At 48.4% G+C, this 18567-nt stretch overlaps 1 protein-coding gene and 1 long non-coding RNA gene across 12 annotated transcripts in view; both read right to left on the reverse strand.

Moving 5' to 3' along the window:
- The window catches only part of USP32 (ubiquitin specific peptidase 32), a 63454-nt gene extending 61948 nt beyond the window's left edge, over positions 1–1506 (reverse strand). For all 5 annotated transcript variants that reach the window (XM_088176835.1, XM_014881148.2, XM_088176834.1 and 2 more), the window contains exon 1: positions 1389–1506. In XM_088176835.1, coding sequence (XP_088032961.1) covers positions 1389–1446 — 58 coding nt within the window. In that variant the 5' untranslated portion in view covers positions 1447–1506. The remainder of the gene's footprint in view (positions 1–1388) is intronic.
- Positions 1507–3414: 1908 nt separating this feature from the next.
- Positions 3415–18567, reverse strand: LOC148221477 (uncharacterized). Of its 7 annotated transcripts, XR_015807906.1 has the most exons (6): positions 18503–18560; positions 14924–15171; positions 14691–14813; positions 8602–13147; positions 8019–8077; positions 3415–6662 (listed from the first exon to the last, which is right to left on the reverse strand). It is a non-coding gene; the product is annotated as an uncharacterized LOC148221477 (long non-coding RNA). The 7 variants fall into 7 exon arrangements; XR_015807902.1 differs by having other exon boundaries at positions 3415–8077; XR_015807900.1 differs by having other exon boundaries at positions 3415–13147.

An 18567-nucleotide genomic window follows, 5' to 3' on the forward strand; every position in this document is an offset into this window, starting at 1 on the left:
TCTTATTAATTATGAAGCATCCAGATCAACAAAATCAACTCGATTTTGAAGCAGTGTAAGAGTTTCAATCTAACTTGAAAATTCAAAACAATTGGTTTTTCTTATTTAGGAACTTTAGAATATACATCGTGACCAAATGACTGTATTTTCCACCAAACAGCTTATTTCAAATGCTTTCTGATATATTTAACTTCACACCTCTACCAGGCTGCATTTATAACTCCAGCTCTTCTAAAAATACGTGCACCAAAGCTTTCAAAGACTTCCTATACTTTCACTAGCAGTGAAAATTCTTCAGGGCTGTTATGTTTAGAATCTGTAACACGAGTGACTTTGAATCATACGTTTGTTTCTCCTGCTTGACACTACGTTGCTCCATTTCCCATCTGACATGGCATCCCTCAGAGGCTCCACCAGAAAAAAAATAATTAGGAAATATTTCACAAAAACCCCATTTCACGTCAATTTGTTTCTTTTTCAGTTAACACCCAGCGGTTCCTCCCAGTTCTCCCTTATCACTCCTGACATGCCTCTCGCATGCAAGCAGGAATAAAAAGGGCAGCCATAGATTGGCTCGAGCTTATGAATTTTATCAGGGCTTTAAATATCAAACAGGTGAGCTGCTTTACCTGCACTGCATCACGTGAACGCACAATAGGGCAACAATTCCAGACACCTGTCCTCCCTGCAAACCATCTACCGCTGAAAATTCCTGTCCCTCTTTGTCCTTGGACTTGGCTATCAGTTCCAGAGCCAGGGTGTAGCTTGCTGTCGCCTCGGAGCCCTGCAGCTGCAAGCATTCACCATTCAGCTTGTTTATGTTTTCCCTTCGCTAGTTCCTCTTTAAATCCTCCGGGAGGACCCTAAACCGGGCTAAAACAGCGACATCGGCCCCAAGCCACGCACGCCACATCCATCTTTCCATGCGGGGCTGCAGATGCGTGATCCCCGAGCACGGGGAAGTAAACACGAGGAGCGGGCAGAGCCGGGAGCGGTGTGTGTGTGTCTGTGTGTGTGTCTCTGTGTGTGTGTGTGTGGGTGACAGCCCTGTCACACCGGGCTGCCAGCGCTGCCCGATTTAGCCGGGCTCCCCGCGCACGGCCGAGGGCCGGGCCGAGAGCGCCGGGGAGGGGATGGCACCGGCGGCCCTGCCGCGGTAAAGAAGCAGAGAGAGAGAGAGAAATAAACAGAGAGATAAGATAAATAAATAAACGACGGGGTAGGGGGTGAAGGGGAAGGAACCCCCGAACGGCGCAAGTGCCTCCGCGCGGGGTCCGTCATGGAGGTGCCGCCTCACCGCCCGCTGGCGGGGGGCACCGCCGGGGCCCCCCTCTCTCCCCACCAACCTCCACCCAGCCCTCCCGTCCTTCTCCGCCGCTCCTCCTCACCCCTCCGCAGGGCCTCGTCGTAGCCGAGGAAGCCGATGCGGGACTCCTTGGCGCCCATGGTGCCGCTCAGTCCATGGCCGCGGCGGCGCCCGCCGGAGCCGCTACCGACGGGAGAGGGGGGGCGGGGCCGCCCGGGGGGGGCGGGGGGAGGAGGAGGAGGCGGCGGCCGCGCGCCCGCCCCGCCGCCGCCGCCGCAGCCTCCATCGCCGCGTCACGTGGGGGGGCGCGCGCGCCGCGTCACGTGGGGCGCGGAGAGGACGGGGCCGGGCTCTGATTGGTCACCGCTGACCCCCCCCCCCCTTCCTTCCCCGTGTTTCCCCCCCCCCCCCCGCCCCGCGCCGCCCGTCGCGCGTCCCCTCAGGGGCGGCTGAGGGGGAGCGGCGGCAGCCAATGTTCGGGGTTCGGCAGAGTCTGCGGCCGCGCCGGTGCTTCCTGGGCTCTGGGTTCGCTTCCCCCACCGTAGAGGAAGGAGATGTGACGAGGAAGGAGCTGGCTCTGCCCCGGTACAGGCTGTTCGGAAGGTGTCGCTTGCGAAAGGTGTCAGCGCTTCCCGTAGCGCGCACCGCGGAGAGGAGAAAGGATGCGGTGCGATGGGGCCCCCGGCGGAATGGCCTCAGGCTCCTGTGGGAGTGTGAGAGTCGCAGCACCCTCAAAGCGCACAGGGAAGAGCCCCTCAGTCCCCTCGATCCTCACAGGAGATCAGCCCCTCAGCGCCTTCAAACCTCACAGGGATCATTCCCTCAATGCCCTTAAAGCGCACAGGGAAGAGCCCCTCAGCCCCCCAAAACTTAGCAGGGGATCATTCCCTCAGTCCCCTCGGTCCTCACAGGGAACAGCCCCTCAGCCCCCCAAAACCTCACAGGGGATCAGCCCTCAGCCCCTTCAAACCTCCCAGGGATCATGCACTCAATGCCCTCAAACAGCACAGGGAATGAGCTCCTCAACCCCCAAAAAACTCGTAGGGGGATCAGCCCTCAGCCCCCTCAAACCTCTCAGGGCACGGTGGTTCTCCTCAAAAAGTCCTCTAAGTCGCAGGGCTGCAGGCATGGGGTGACAGTAGGAGGTTCCTGTTCCATTAAAATGTCTTTTCACTGTCTGAAACAGAAACACGGGCTGAATTGTAAAAGGATCAAAACCACCCCTGCCCTTTGCTGTTCTCCAGCATGTTTGCTTTTAGTATTCAGCCCAGGACTGACACAGAATGGGAGGATTTCCCAAATGGCTTTGTTACAACATTAAGCCTGGTAACCTACCCTGGGTCACTCCCGAGCAGAAACTAAGGAGTTTGAAAGAAAACACTGATTTCTAAGGGCAGCTTGTTCCAAGGATTGTTCCTGCGCTGAAACAAAGCCTGTGAAAACACCACTTGCGAGTCATTCCCTAAGTTACTGTTTCCTCATGGACTGATCTTGCCACATCGGAGCTGCAGAAAGGTCAAGCCCGAGTTGCTTTCTCGCTGATGTAAGTTCATGCGTAGGTATTTTTATAGCAAACATTCCAAACAAATTTCATATCTGATATGCAAAGCCAGGAATGCTGCTTACAGAGACACAGGCTCCAAGGCCAAATTTCTCCTCAAGTGCAAACACGCTACAAATGAAATAAGCTCCATAAAGCCTCATTGTATCTTTTCTGAATTGTTTTTTTTTTTAATCTTAGAATCGTGGCATATCAAAAAAATCATATCATTGTCAAGCATAAAATCCACTACAAAGGGACCTTTTACCTCTCTGGAATATAGGCCATGAGGATGAGGAGGAGAACTTAGGTGATTTTTAAAAATATAAATTGGCGAAAATATACTTCACCCATCAGCCACAAGTTATGTATTTATCATTTAAAGAGTAAAGGTAAATGTAGAGGTAGCAGAGGAATAAGAGGATAGAAGTTCCCTTGATATATATATATATATCCTCTTATTCCTACCCTATATCTCTTCTCAACATAGTTTCTCACCAAGCAGCTTTCACTTTAGATACAAAATGAACTCTTTAAAACGTTTGAACATGTCAGTCAAAAGCCTAAATTGGCAATACCAGAAACAGGTGGAGAAATCTTTTATTTTGTGATTAATTGAAATATTCCATGTCATTCCTAGAGCCGTGCTCTATTTGTCATGGATCCCTTTCTTAAAGTATTAATTCTCAGCTGAGGAGATGGGGTTTAATTCCTGACTTCTCTGTCGTGTTCCTGTGTGACCTTACATCCAGTAATAATATTTTAATGTTTTGGTTTCTCCTCTGAATTACAAGGATAATGACAGAGTCCCATTTTGCCTGGAACGAGCAGCACTGGGACACAGCCAGCCCCGAACTGGCAGAGCAGTGAGAGAAAGCAATTAGAGCAGGAAGCAGCTCCAGTGGTGGGGTAAGGCAGCTCCACACCAATTCCTGCTGATTTTCAGGCCAATTCCTCCATGACTATTTATCCTCAGGCTCTTGCTAGAGAGCAACAGCCAGCCCCTGAGTTCCAAGGCTCACCAGAGACCTGACACAGCACTGCCAGGCCTGTTTTGTCTACACCCAGCAGCGAGGGACCCTGCCAGGACAACTCTGACTCGATGGCTCTGCAGCCACCACAGTTTGCAAAATTATTCCATTTTTATCTCTGATGTCATGACAGAACCTCTGCTTGTAGTTCATACAAACCCTGCTCTCAGGCAGCAGAGATTATCAGGCAGTTTTTATTATCAGGGGGTTTAATGATAGCTAAATCATGAAAAAAATGCATGACTGAAATTATAATTACAAATCAGATCCTGCCACCAGCTTACAGTCACAAACAGCTGACTGGGTATTTGGTACAAATAAGGAAGCAGAAGCCTCTAGTGATGAGTTCCTTCCACTCCAGGAAGGAAAAGGGATTGGAGTGATGGTTCATGATGATGGCTAATATTTCCTATTAACCAAAAAACCCAGACCTCTTCCAAAGAAAATCTATGACACTTTAAAAAAACCCAACTAAAGTGGCATCTCTCATGTCCCAGAGGTACAGATAGTGTCCAAGAACCAGCAGAATTTTGTTTGAAGAGCACTTCAAAATCATTTACTGGATCCATTGTACACACCGTGGCCTGCACCAAATTTAATCACAAAGATACTCGGGATTGGAAAGCCAGGCTGGAGGCTCCCGATGGCAGTGGCTTTGTTCAGATTAAATTAAGCATGTTCTCAAAGGCACTGAAGCAGGAACCCAGAGATAAGGCTGTGTGTGCTAACCCTGGATTAGATCTGGCAGTAAGTTCTTACTGAAGCCCTATTGGGGAACACAAGATTATAGATGTTGCTGCTCTTTAAATGCTGTGTCAAAGGTAAATCAAATTAAGATACAGTGAATTTAGACTTGCATGAGATGAATTGAGCTCCTGTCTTGTCACAGAGAAGTGATACGTATGCAAATCAAACTGGGCACGTGTCCTTTGGATTGCTGGAATTTATTTAATTATTCTCTAATCAAAAACTAATTCACAAGCACTTAGCAAATACCTTTAAGTGTCTCTGCATCGCTGTCAAGGATGTGAGGCAAAGCAGGTATTTACTGCTGCACGGGAGCTGTGGGAGCCTGACAGCACAGCTGCTCAGGCTCCACCAGGGCTGCTGCAGTCCAAGGCTACAGGAACGGGGAAAATCCACAGCCTCCAGCTCAGCCTGCAGCGGGCATCTGCAAGGAGAAGGGTCTGGAGCTGCAGTGGAAAGGCCTGAACTCAAAAGGGATGAGGCAAACAACAGAGGAACTCTTGCAGCAGCTCAAAAACGCTTCTAAGAGCACTGTGAGGCCTTAGGATTTCCTGATTCACATTCACTAAAACAGAAGCCAAAAATGCACTTTTGTCATTGGCCTCTAAATCTGTGCCTCTTTCCCCAATAGCTGTCTCCCTACCTTGGGATATTGTTAATTTTTTAAGGACTGTTCTTGGCACTGGACAAACACAAGACAACTTTTACCCCTTCCTGCTTCAGACAGCCCTGACAGGAGTGTGGCAGAGCACATCCCAAATATTTGAGAAGAGTAGAAGATGGAGGATAGATCAAGATACATTGACAGGATTCAATCAGATCTGCAGTGTTCAGAGCAATGGTTTCATATCTAATTACAGTGAACTGGTAAATGAGAAAAATACCCCGAATCATTATCATTATCTGCCAGTCTGATGTTATCAGAGAGAGAGGAAATACAAAAGGCTTCCTCAAAGAACAACAGAACAATATTCAAAGTGAAACTTCTATCACATCCCACATTTTCTAGGAAACAAGTGGCTTAGAGTAGTAGCAGAAGGTGGCAGATTTATATGAACTCAGAGGGATATAAAAGGAACAGATTCTTAGCAGATCTCTCCTATTGTTGTCATGTAAGCTGTACTCCTGCACTATTGCCAGCGTGAACTTTGTAGTGAAATACTGCAGGGGAAAATGAATAATTTAATTTTAAAAAAATTTAAATGAAATTAAAATCATCCCTCTTGTTGAAGAGAATGTTAATGAAGGCAGGGCTCACCAGGGGCGTGTGGTGTAGCCAGGGGACTCTCAGAGAGAGATGATTGGGATTTTTCCCCTCATTTCCAGTTTGAAGGCACTTCTCTTTTCACACCTGCCCCAGACATCCCCTCTTCTCAGCACTCTCATGACTTTTTGGAGCAGCTGCCCCTGCCCCAACAGCCAGGCCCTTGCCCTGGCATCATCCCCTGCTGCTTCCCGGCAGCAGCGGACACCTCATCCCCTCCTTTTTCCTGGTGAGTTGCAGGCGGGGCGGGGACACGGCAGAGAACAGCGCGTCCCGGTGTCCCAGAGCGCTGAGCTCCGGTGACAGTGCAGTGCGGGGGTGACAGCCCTGCTGCGCAGGCACGAGTGACAGCCCTGCTCTGCGCTCCCACGCGTGCCGAACGCCAAACCTGTACATCAGGTTGTGGCAGATAAGGGAACGGGGCTTGGACAGCACTGCCCAGGCTCTGGAAAAGGCAGCAAGGGAAGCGGGAGCATCCCTCAGACCTCATCTGAGCTGTGGGCTGCCTCTGTTTAATTCTGCCACCCCTTTAGGAGAGAATTAATGGATGTTTCTGCTGAGCCACCACTTACCCCTGGATGTTTGTGTTCAGGGAGCCCGTGACAGCTTTAAAACTGCTCAGAAGTGCTGCTCACATTACTGCTCAATCCATAATTTCAGCTCCTGTTATTAATAGTGGGATCTCCACAGCCCAGGAAAGTGAGGCACGTCACACACGCTCACAGCTATTTTAAGGTTTGTGGGTAAGCAGTCCCCCACTTTTCCTGCAGTTGCCTTTGAAAGACAGAGAAGAAAACACCATAAGGCACCCTCCACTCTTGATATTCTCCTAAGCAAGGCTTCCCTGTGCGTGGAAGGGTGGCACAATCACACTTGAGGCCCACAAAGAACAGTGACAAACTTCTTTCCTGGCAGACTTCGCTGATGCTCCTCCAACCCAGGAGTAACGAGGTACCACAGCTAATGGCAGTCACGAGGTAAGTGTAAAGATATTGATAAAAATATCACGTCCTTCTCGATTTTCTATCAACCTGTTTGATTATGCCTTATACAGGGAAAGTGTGACAGAATTAATCAGCCTGCTGGAGTGCACACTAAGGGAACAGATGAGCTTTGGCAAGGCTGTTGTTAGCACTGAAAAACTGTGACAAAAAAGAGGCAGACTGCAATCCAGACGTGTGTCATTCAGAAAATGAGACATGCTATGATTTATCAACGTACCAACAATTGATGGGAAGAGAGATCTCCCATTTCAAAGTGTTGTCTCTGTGTAGATTAAGAGTAGTATCTGTCATCAGGACACAATGGGAAAAGAAATATGTTTGATAAAAGCAATTCTGTGCTCTCTTGTAGACAGAACCCATGGTGGTGTTGAAATGGAAGTAAAGGATTTCTCTGCAGTTCCATCCAGGGCAGTAAAAAAAAAAAACCAACCCAGCGTTGTGACAAGAGGAAGTGCAAGTAATTAGTACCAGAAGATCAAATGAAAGGAGTGGCTTTGCAAGAAGTGACTAATGTTGACTCTGCTCCAGGAAGGCCCAGATTGCGTCGTGGAAAGAGGAGCTTGCGTGGCCCCAGAGCACAGAGGGCAGGGACTCGCCACCGTGGCACCACGGGGCACCTCTCCCCTGCAAAGAAAGAGCTGCTTTCTTCTCAGCTCAAAGGCTGCTGCTCACAGGGTCCCCAGCACTGCAGCAGTTTGATTGTTGTGTGCAGAGAAAGCGACACCAAAGCATCAAACACGGACCAACTCGGGGAGCATTTTGCCAGCAGCTGATACAGTGGGAAGCGCATCTCAAAACAGCGGGGCAGCAGAGCAAAACAAAAGCCACAGAGCCAGGATTGTTGTGTCGTTTGGCACATCCTGGCACTTCCCTTAATTCTGCTTCAGAACTTGCAAGGGAAGGCCAAAGCTTCTTATTTGCTAATTAAGGTTTCACACGATTCAAACATTGAACAAAAGACATCCCCAAACAGAGAAACCTGCCAGCCTTCGTGCCCCTGCCAACAGGCTGATGTCTCAGTTCACTGCTCTCCCAACACAGAGTGAAAGAGCTCTGGACAATGGCATATCCAAATGTGCACACACACACACACACACACATTTTTATGCTGGCATGCACACATTACCTCTGATCAGGTTCCAAAGGTTCCACCTCTCTGTTTTTGTTAAGGACACTCCAGACACCCTACAGACGGGTGAAACAGGCATTAAAACAGCAGACCTCTATTTTATGGTGTCAAATGGCTAATAATAGTAATTAAGGATCTTAAAGTCCTTTATCAAGAGGCATTATCTAAGATGGCATCATGCCTGTAATCAGAGTCAATGAAAAACTGTTTGATCAAGCCAAGAAGGCAACTAAAACAGTCTGATGAGTTGCCATCTGCTCAAGCTACCCCACCCCTGAATCCAGCCATGAGCCACTGCAGGACACTGATAACCAGGTTGTTTTCCTGTCATTTCAGCTGAACCCTCAGTGCCTGTCGATGTGTTCCAGAGGACTCCCGAGCCCAAACATTACAGATCCCTGCTGGACATGCAGCACTGACAACATTTTGCCTTGCTACTTTTGTAGATTGATTGTGCCCATGCAGCAAAGTAAAGCATTAGGGGTTAGTCAGAATTTTGTCCACCATATTGAGTATTTTCATACATATTTATATTATAAAACATATGGTTAATTGATGCATAAAAGCCTTTGGCACTCACTCAGACTCTGGGTAGAAGTCCAGCGACTCCTAGAAGAGCTTTTGACCCAGCAATTGTAATAAAATTTAGGCCTGGAGTATGGAGTAGACTCTTGAGCAGATTCTTAGCAATAGAAGATAAGTTCAGGGTAGATGGAGGTTGCCAAATTGTCACAGTTTGAAAAAGAAAATTGGTACATTCAAGGAAGGAGCAATTTGAAGTTCTTATAAAGCACTTGGACACCACAATGATGGGCAAGAGTTTCTTCACTCATTTCTCTTTCTCTTATCACTTCCCAGCTGTTTCTTCCACTTTCAGGTAGGTTCAATTTATCCTTCTATTTTTACCCACACAGTTCAGTAACAGCCTTGGAGTTGAGATTCTTCTGGCTTTAGTGATGAGGTGCCAGCTGTGCATCCCTGCAAGCTGGTGCACGCACGACCTTGAAAATTTCTGGGAAGCCAATCAGGAGATGCTTTTAAACAGTTTCCTATCTCCCAGAGAGCATCTCTCTGTTTTTAGCTTTAGATATATATCATATTGTAACATCCAGAGCACTGTGCAGGCATTACCCAGCCAATGCCAGCCCAAACCCCTCCCAGCCTGTACCCTCTTATTGCCTAAGTAACAGCTCCTCCATTCCACTGGAGCCAGCCCAGGGAGTCCTTTCTGCTTGCTTCTCTGCAGGAATATTAAAGCAGAATGAGAATGAAGAGAGCTGTTAATTTTATGTCAAGGCAAGGAAAGTGAAGGTCTTCAGATCACACTTTCTCCTCAGTCTTTAATTGCAAAATTATACTTCAAGATTTGACACGAGTTTCTCACCTCCTTGTTTTCAAGCTACTAACAAGCAAAACCAGACAAAAACACTTCTTTTTTTCCTGCTCTGCAGAGCCTGTTAATTTCAGATAGGTGAAATATTGCTAATTAGTAGCATATTCTAACAGAACTTGTGATTTTTACAGAGAGCTACGTCAAACAAAACCAGATTAAGGGTCAGAATGTGCCAATCTTTTCATTGTTGTCACTTTGTGATTTATGTAGCCCCTCAACATGTGCCCTCCCAGGATCTTGGAGCCCTTGGCTAGCACTGCTCAGCTGCTCCACAGTTATTCCTCACACCAGATCCACCAAGACATGCACAGCACGCTCTTCTCACATTTTCTCTAAACGTTAGGTACAATAGCAGAAATAGAAATTGGAGATTTAGAAGCAAGAGACACAGGAGTCTGGGTGGAAACAGATGACTAACAGGATTTTTGCTAAATAAAAACACGAAAAGGGGTGAAAAAAAGATTCCTGAGTAGACATAATACCTTTCTTTTTCTGGATAAGCACTAATCTAGGCTCTCAACACTTCCTCTTCTATACATGATGAGTAGTAACCTGTTTCTAATTTCAAATTAGATTTTAATGAAAATAACGGGAATACTCCTTAGATAAGTTAGAATGTGATTTCCTGTGGTCCTCCTCCAGGTCCCACATTTTTTACCTTTGCCATGAGACTGAGATTAACTCCACAATGCTTGACCAGCAGCATGCCATGACCTTTCCCTGTCACCCCTACAGCCATCCAGTGTCTTTTCTTTTGATTAAACTTCACCTTCAAGATGGAAATTCCTGCCCTGCCTCTGGATAACACCCTGCACAACAGGATCTGAGCATCTAGAGACCCCACTGGGAGTTACACAAGCAATAAATCACCAAACCCCATTTTTTTGTGCAGATTAACGTTCTCTAAGTTACTCCTGCCATAAGCTATAAACAGCAGAAAATGCACTCCTTTGCATTCCAGCATGTTGTAGGAGATCATAAAGGCACTTAATATATTATTTAAGCCATTTAAGCAAGATAGCACAAGTGCTGTAATTAGCAACAGCTCTCCAAATCCCCATATGCCAGACAAAGGCTCACGTTCAGCATTTCCAGGCTGGTAGGAGGGAATCAGAACATCACAGAAATCAAATTCATGCCCTGCTTTTTTTTTTTTTTTTCCTCCTGCCAATCTGAGCAGAGCCTACGTTTCACTACAGCTACTCCCCTGCACCACCATGCAAGAGATCCAAAGCATAACATAAAGAAGACTGCACTTTTTTGGAACTATTTTAAGAATAACAGGCTACTCGAGGCTTTAAGAAAGAGAAATGAAGCCACTTCTCTTGACAGCTACATTCTGCAGGCTGGAGGGGAACTTCCTTGCTTCTCCCTTTGAATAAAACCAGAATACAAGCAAAACTAAAACGTGACTTCCTCTAGAAAATCCATGAGCTGAAGTGAGTGTGAAGAGGGAATTTAGAAGCACTGCAAGCAGCAGGCACCCTTTGTGCATGCAGGCACCAGAGGAGAGAGGCAGGATGAGCATGCAAAGGGCAGCAGTGACAGCACAGGAACGAGACCTGAACGCTGCCACGAGCCTGAACTTCACCACTCCGTGGAAGCCCAGGACACATCAGTGCCCAGAGGCCTCATCCCACCACGTGCTCCCTGGAATTGCAGCCAGTTGGACACTCCTGTGCAAAGAACCGCTGGGGGCAGACACCAAAATCTTCTAAAGGAGCAGGGAAGGGAGATACAGAACTGAGAGCCTCTGCCACCAAGGAGGGCTGTGAAATTGGGGGTGCCATGGTTCAGAGAGGGGAGATGCCATCCCCTGCCCCATTCCCCAGGCAGCACTAACTGGGAAATGTGTACCAGGCTCATCATTTCCCAGGCTTGTCTGATTCATTGGGCAGAGGAAGTGACCAAGGCTGGTATCACCTAGAGAGTTCATATTTCATCATCTAAAAGATTAACAAAAGAAGTCAAATTATTTTCAGAACAAAGAGATACCCAAATTGTTGGGTAGCACTTAAGGGATGGGCTCATTAACATCTCATTAATAATGCCTATTTTAATTTGCATAAACCCCTAAAAACCTATGAAGCACAATAAAAAGAAAAGCCTTTAACTATCCTATTTCTCACAGGCTGCAAGTTGAAGAAGTGTGGAGGAAGCTGATAATGCTCTTTCAGTTCCTGAGGACTTCAAGCAGCTCTAACAGTTACAGGACATTAGCAAACACCAACAATCAGCTCACAAACAGCTGGCTGAGAAGCTGAAGACAAACATCTACAGAACTGCTGAAGCATAAAATAGTGCAGGAACACCTGAAAATACAACTACTGAGAAGGAGCACCAGCACCACAGGCTGGTCACTGGTACCTTTGGGCACTCTGGGAGGTTTGGCTGCCTGTGTCTCCCAGTCTGGGAACACTTGGAACACACCTGATTTTGCCAGAGGTGGATGAAAGAGATGCAGATGTGATAATGGTTTCCTCATGTCACTGGTCACCAATCACACTTGTGTTTAGACCACATTAATTGAAAACAAGTGGTTAAATGAGCAACTCCCTACAAGTACCAGAAACGAGCTCCTCTGGCAGTCCAGGTGCCTCTAGTGATGCCACCCAGAAACAATAACTGGTCCAAATTCTCTTTCAGATCCCTCCCCCAACACCAGATTTGTTAACTGGAGCCAATAGGCACCCAGCTGCAGGGACAAGATCATCTTCATCACCAGGAAAGGAATTTCCAGATGGAATTAACCAAGCCTCCACCCCTACAGTCTGAGCAGTTGCTGAGTCTCATTAATCATTCCATCAAATGGAGCATTCACCACCCTCCTGGTAAGAACAGGTTGCTGCAAAACATTCCTCATTACAATTCCTATTTAGCATTACACTGCAATACATCTGGCAACAGTGCTTAGGGTTGATGTTTAACTAAACCACATGTACAGGCAGTTGGTTTAAGTACAATGCAGAATACCTGTACATTTATCTGTGTTTATCAGCTCTCCTTCCTGTGACCTATCAGTACATAAATAGCATATCAGATGCCTGCATATATTATATACACCAGATTCATCACATTACACGTGGTAATCGTGTTAAATCTGCCCAAAGCAGCAATAACAACCAGCAGCAGACACAGAACATCTTCACAACTGCTTCCTTTTTGGCTCCATGCCTACTCTGCACTGCAAGAGCTGCTGCACCAGAGGAGTTGGTTAATGTTTGCACTTGCACAGCTCCTGGAAGATGAAGGCACTCAAATAGAGAAATTAATATTCACAGGAGAGCTGTCAGGGGAAAAGTAAGAGTTTCCCCTAAGGTGCACTGTTTCAGTACAGTGTGTTTGACTGGCACTTGGGCTCCTTTCCTTCATGGGGAGAAACAGGAGAGGCATAATCTGTTTGTACTCTGATTTTCCCTATCCAATCAGAACATCATTTCCAAGCATTCCTGTTGTAGGTAGGCAGGATAATCTGATAGATTTCCAGAAATGTTGTCTGTCTTTTGCCACCTTCCAGCAGGAGAGGCTTCCAAGGAGAAAGCAGTGTCTCCCAAAAGAGGGGGAAGGACACAGCCACAGGCTTCTCTAGTGCCTGATCTCACAGGAGTGAACCAGGTTGATGGACAACTTCTAAATACAGCAAGATCTTCAGAGGAAGGCTGGCCAGAGAAGTCCATCTGTGCCTCCCACTTGCATATCCCTGGCTTTGGCTGAGCTCCGAGTGCAGCCAACACTGAAAGAGAGAACAAAGACTGGGATTTGCAAGGGGAACTCAAGGCCCTCTCAATCCTCTGCAAAGCAAAGTGTACACATGATAAGCCAGGAGAGCCATTCCATGCTGCAGTCACATGCCATGTGGAAGCTGTAATCTCACAAGGACACAGATATGGCCACACAAATATGGGTTATGCCTGTGCTAATAACCAGCTCGTGTCCCTGGAGCTCCTAAATGGCTTTAATCTGGCTGCTAATGCAGGGGAAAGCCTGTGCTGGAGAAGCTTCATTTCTCCTGGCTCTGATCAGCCAGGAAGGTGCTATCCTTTGGCACCCTGCCTGGAGAGGTGAGGACATGAGCTGGCTGCTGCTTGGTTTCAATCTTTGCAGGTGAGGAGGAGAGGAGCTGCCTGTCACAGAGGGGACAGGTGACATGACAGCAGGCACGAGAGGGCAGCTGGGAACAGGCATTGAGAAACCAGCTGCATTTTCAACACCCCCTTCAACCAAACCACTTCTAACAGAGTCCTCACAACAACCAGGCTGAGGCAGCACAGCTACACTCACAGCTATCACCTCTGCTTCCCTCTGCAGAGTTTATCTTGTGTAAAGTAACACCCAAAACTAAAATCCTAGCATGGGTTAAACAATTGAAATGTATCTCAGATGGTCCAAGCAAACCTCGCTGCAAAGTTGGCAAGAAATTGCCTTTGGATCTGCTCAGTACCTGCCTGTGAAAGGCTCCTGCATCCAGAGCTGACAGTGAAATTCAGACAAGGGGGAGGAAGAAAGCAGACACAGGAGGGAAAATGCCACAGACATCTTAAGGGGAGGGCTTGTCCTAATGGATTTTTGTCATTGAATTCAGCCAGGGGTAAAAGCCAAATTTCTCTAAGACAGGCTGAGAACAAGGACCTGCCTCTGTTTCAAGACCCACCCATAGGTGCCTTCCCAAGGTGATGGCTGCTCTGGGCATTTGGCTCAGCAGGAGCTCAGCACCACCAGCTGCACAAGGAATTCCTGAGCAAGACCATCCCAAGTGGCAAGAGCAGCACTGGGCCTTCAGCACAGAGACCTCAGAGAGAGAGAGAGAGGGGCCTTTGTGCACCCTGGGGTGACTGTGGGTGCCAGAAGCGACCTGGCACAGGAGCACAGCTGAGTCACAGCTGCAGCAATTGCACCAATTGTCCCAGGGACACAACAATTGCACTTGTCTGACTGCTCGGGCTGTGACGGCAGCACAGTGCAGTTCTCTTTGTGAAAGCACTTTGCCTGGAAGTCAATTTCCAAAACAAAATCCCTTTAACTCCAAGCCTTTCCAGGCTTCTTCCAGGCAAGGGCAGTGTACTGAGAGATGTCATGCAGGAGAGAGAAATCTCACTGCTGTTGGCTTTCACCATCAGCTGTGAAGGAGGGAACCCTGAATTCCCATTACACTGGGATGGGAATTGAGGCCTCAGCTCCAGCCAGTTCCCTAAGAACACCCAAGGTGCAGCCCAAGGTCCCCATCAGAATAAAAGCTGTGCAAAGGGTCTGTCAGTGGTTACACTCTCAAGCCAGACCTGGGAAGGAAAATGAGGAGGAGGATGGTTTGTACTCAGGTGCATAATTCACATCTTGTCTTCTGCTCTTTGGGGGGAGTTTGCCTCCCTCTTCTCAGGATGGACACGGAATAACTGTACAATCTGCAGAAACACATCAAGAACAAGCAAATGGGTAAGTGCCTGGTAAGAAAATGGGAAATTTAATCCCCAAAAAGTGTTGCTGCTGTACTGATTAAAGGGGATGACCATACCCTGCAGCATCCATGTTGAAGGAGAATTCTGTTTATCAGCAGTCATTTCCCTGCTGCTCTGGGTGGCTGAATGGTCTTTGCAGTCTTTGGAGCTGTTTGCTCATCCCATGCTTCCAGTCATGCTTTACAGATCCAATGTGATCCATAGCTTTATCTTTATCTGACTATAGGAATTCAACTTTGAAATAGGCCCCAACTTCAGGTACAGCCTGGGCTTGCTGGCAGTGATCTCTGTGCCTCAGCATCACCTGTGCAAGGGAAGCAAAGTGCATCAAGTTCCCTGAGAACAAAATCTCCAAAGGGTTAACTCAGAGCCAACCATAAACATATCTCCTGAGCAAAGGCTGGGTGCACCAGGAAGTTCAAAGGTCCACAAGAAACATGGACTTTAGGGAGTTAATTAAAAAATAATTGGAATCAGATTAAAAAAAAAAAAAAGTCAACTATGAAATTGTTTTGGGGAAATCAGAAAACAGGGACAGCTTTGTTGGATTACTGGGACATTCATTTGCCTGCTCCACTTTCGAAGGGTGCTGTGGTCATTTGATAGCTGGCAGTGGCCACAAAGAAGTGTGAGGCCACAGGTAAACAGCTCTCTCCTCCAAGGAGAGAGAAAGGGGAAGCCAGTCAGCTTTTGCTTTTAGTTCCTGGGGAAACAAAACCATTTATGTCTTTTTTAGGCTCCAAGAAGGTATTCCACCCAGGAGGGAATCAAACCCACTGTAAAGAAAAACCCAAACCTGCATTCTGCTGGTAGCAGAGACACCCAAGACAAATGGAGAGGCATTAAAAAAGCAACTGGCAGCCCAGGGAGGCAGGTGGTGACAGGAGCTCCTGCTCCCTGAAACTGAGGGCTGCAGAGAGGAAATTCAGCTCCATTTCCAGCACAGCCCTTCCCACAGGCCTGGGACACAACCTCAGCTAAGGACAAACCCCACTGCTCCTTCAAACAAGCATTAAAAAGTAAAAAATCCCCCAAATACCCTCCCAATCCTTTTGCTCCATAAAAAAAACCACCAGCAAACCACAGAGCTCCACATCTTCCCGTCCAAGGAGGGGAAAAAGGCCGAGGTGGGAGCTGGGTGCGGGCATCAGTCACACCGGGAGCTCTAGGGACACCGAGGAGCCTCCAGCCAGGCTGTGCTGGGGCCGGGAAAGGCCAGCGGGAGAGGTGACAAACCCCGCCTGGCGTAACGGGTGACAAATGCCTTTTGTTATGCAAGACAAGTGGGAGAAAAATCAGCATTTTGCTACTCCCTGCTCGAGCACAAACAACAGGCAGCGGCTCCGGGGGGCAGCGGCACGCTCCGAGCAGCAGAAATAGATGCCTTGGAAACGCCTCCTGATTCGGATGAGTCAACAGAAAAATACAGAATCAATATTTAATTTTAAGGGATCGAGGTTGTCAGCACGGTAATTTGATAATTTTGGGAGTTTTGTTAGGATAGAGGCCAGTGGGCAGCCATCCACCAGCCTTGCTCATCAGTCATCTGAAATGAGGGATCTACATCCCCTTTGCTCAGCATTTGTGGTTCTAGGCTTTTTTTTTAATTAAAAATTTAAATTGGTATTGATATAACTTCATAATAAAACTAATAAACCAAAAAGCCACACACATCTGAATTTAAGCACTGGTCCCAGCTATGTTTGCACACTCGGTGAAAATCCCAGATCCAGTTCTCAGCCTCGAGCTGGAACAGAGAATCCTCTGCCCTCTCCTGGCTCCGGCAGCGGCTGAAAGCTGCAGAAATCAGCCCCACGTCTCGCTCCGAGAAAGAAATGAGGCTCCGGGGCTCTCTGAGACCCTGAAAGCGTTTGGTTAAAAATAATAAAACATCCAAGCAGCGTGACTTCTGCCATTAGGAAGGTTCTTTTTCCCCAGGGATTGCCCAAGGGATGCGCAGCTCCCGTCCCACCCTGCTCAGCGCAGGGACCCAGCGCCACCCACGCCGTGCCAGTGCCACACGGCGACAGTGACATCCAGTGGCAGCGCACACCCATCCGCATCCCCCCGCTCCATCGCAGCCACCGAGCAGCTCCCGCAGAGCCCGGAAAATTCCAATTCCCTGTGCCGGGAAAGGGCTGGGCTGAAAACGCGGAGGAGATGCTTGGCCAGAGCGGGCTGGGTGGCACCGAGGGAGCAGGGACAGCACGGACACACGGCTGTCCCCCTGCAGGGACAAACAGCACAAGTGAGGACGGGAGCAGTCATCCCTCAGCTCATTGCTGCTGCCACCCCACGGGGCCGAGGTTAAGCAAGAGTTTCTGCCCAAGCATGAGTCAACCTGCGGTGCTCGCTCACATAAACACCTCTAAAAGTGGGTTTGTGTTTCTTTTCTCTCCTTTAAGCAGTTCTGCTGTCCTTCAGAAAACCCTGAGCCAGTTCCAGAACTCACAGCAAAGACTCTGAAGCAGCTTTAAATCAGTTGTACCTTCAGGAACAGCCGGGTCAAAGAGACTGTCACCTCCAGCACCTGTAAGGTCACCGCCCAGCAGGGACAGGTGAGACACTCACAGCCACTGCCAGCGAGCAGGGAGAACATTTTCCTGCTCACACAGAGCCTTCACACCTGGAATTGTTACAGAAGGATGAGCAGGTGAAGATGTGATCAGTGCTGGAGGAGCTGGGCAGGTTGAGCTGCTGTTCCAGACATGGGAGCAGGGAAAAGAGCAGCTGGAGAAGCTCCTGCAGCCCGGGAGGGAGTGAGGAATGAGCCATCCTTTGTTGTCGGCTGCTGGTAATTGGGGTGGCCCTACCTTGCAATCTGGATGCTCCAGCATAGTTGTGGTTTGCTCTGGGCCCACCCCAGCCCAGCCACACGTTTGTCTTCCCGAGCAAAAAATGCAGCCCGACCTGTGGCAGGGGTGTCTGTGCCTCCCAGTCCCTGCACACCCCAAAGGTGCAATGAGACAGGGACGGGAGAGACAAACTGCTGACAGCACAAACAGGTGCCACAGGCTGCCCGGGAAAGAGGATTTGTCCCACATAAACCTATTTTCAAGCTGCTAAAACACAGCCACATGTCCTGTGGGAGTTGTCAGGCACTCAGAAACAGCTCGTTTCTCATCTCTTTTCTCCCCAGTCTCTCTCTTTACCTCTGAAATGTCCAATCTGGTCTGTAACAGCTCCGAGGGAGCGCTTCAAATCTAAATTGGTCAACTAAAAGCCAAAACTCAAGAGCTGCCAGACAGCGTGATCCGGGAGGCTGAGTAGGAGTCCCTCAGTGCCCTGCGGGCTGCGATCCTCCCCCGCCTGGCTGGGGCAACGCCAGCCTGCAATTCCTGCGGAGACAAAGGCACCAGAGACACAAAACGTGTGAAACGCCCCAAATCAGTGCCATTGAAATGCAAGGAACATCCCAAGGGATTGGGAATGTTCACTGCCCGAGCCTGCAGCTCCTGCTGCTCCCGTGTGCGCCTGGTGCCAAGGTATCTGTGGGCTGCAGCCACACAGAAACCACCCAGCCAAACCCCCAGAGGACAGGACCGCTTCTGCCTTCCAGTTACTTTTAGGGGTTTTTAAGGTTCCCAGACACCATCAGAGAGGTCAGTGGAAGTTGATCAGTGCAGCATCCTCACCTGAACAAAAGCAGCGAATCCAGGCTGTCTCCATGGTTTCCCAGAGTCCTGCAATACTTGCAGCG

This window comes from Sturnus vulgaris, chromosome 21 (assembly GCF_052056855.1).
Source record: "Sturnus vulgaris isolate bStuVul1 chromosome 21, bStuVul1.hap1, whole genome shotgun sequence".
NCBI lineage: Eukaryota > Metazoa > Chordata > Aves > Passeriformes > Sturnidae > Sturnus > Sturnus vulgaris.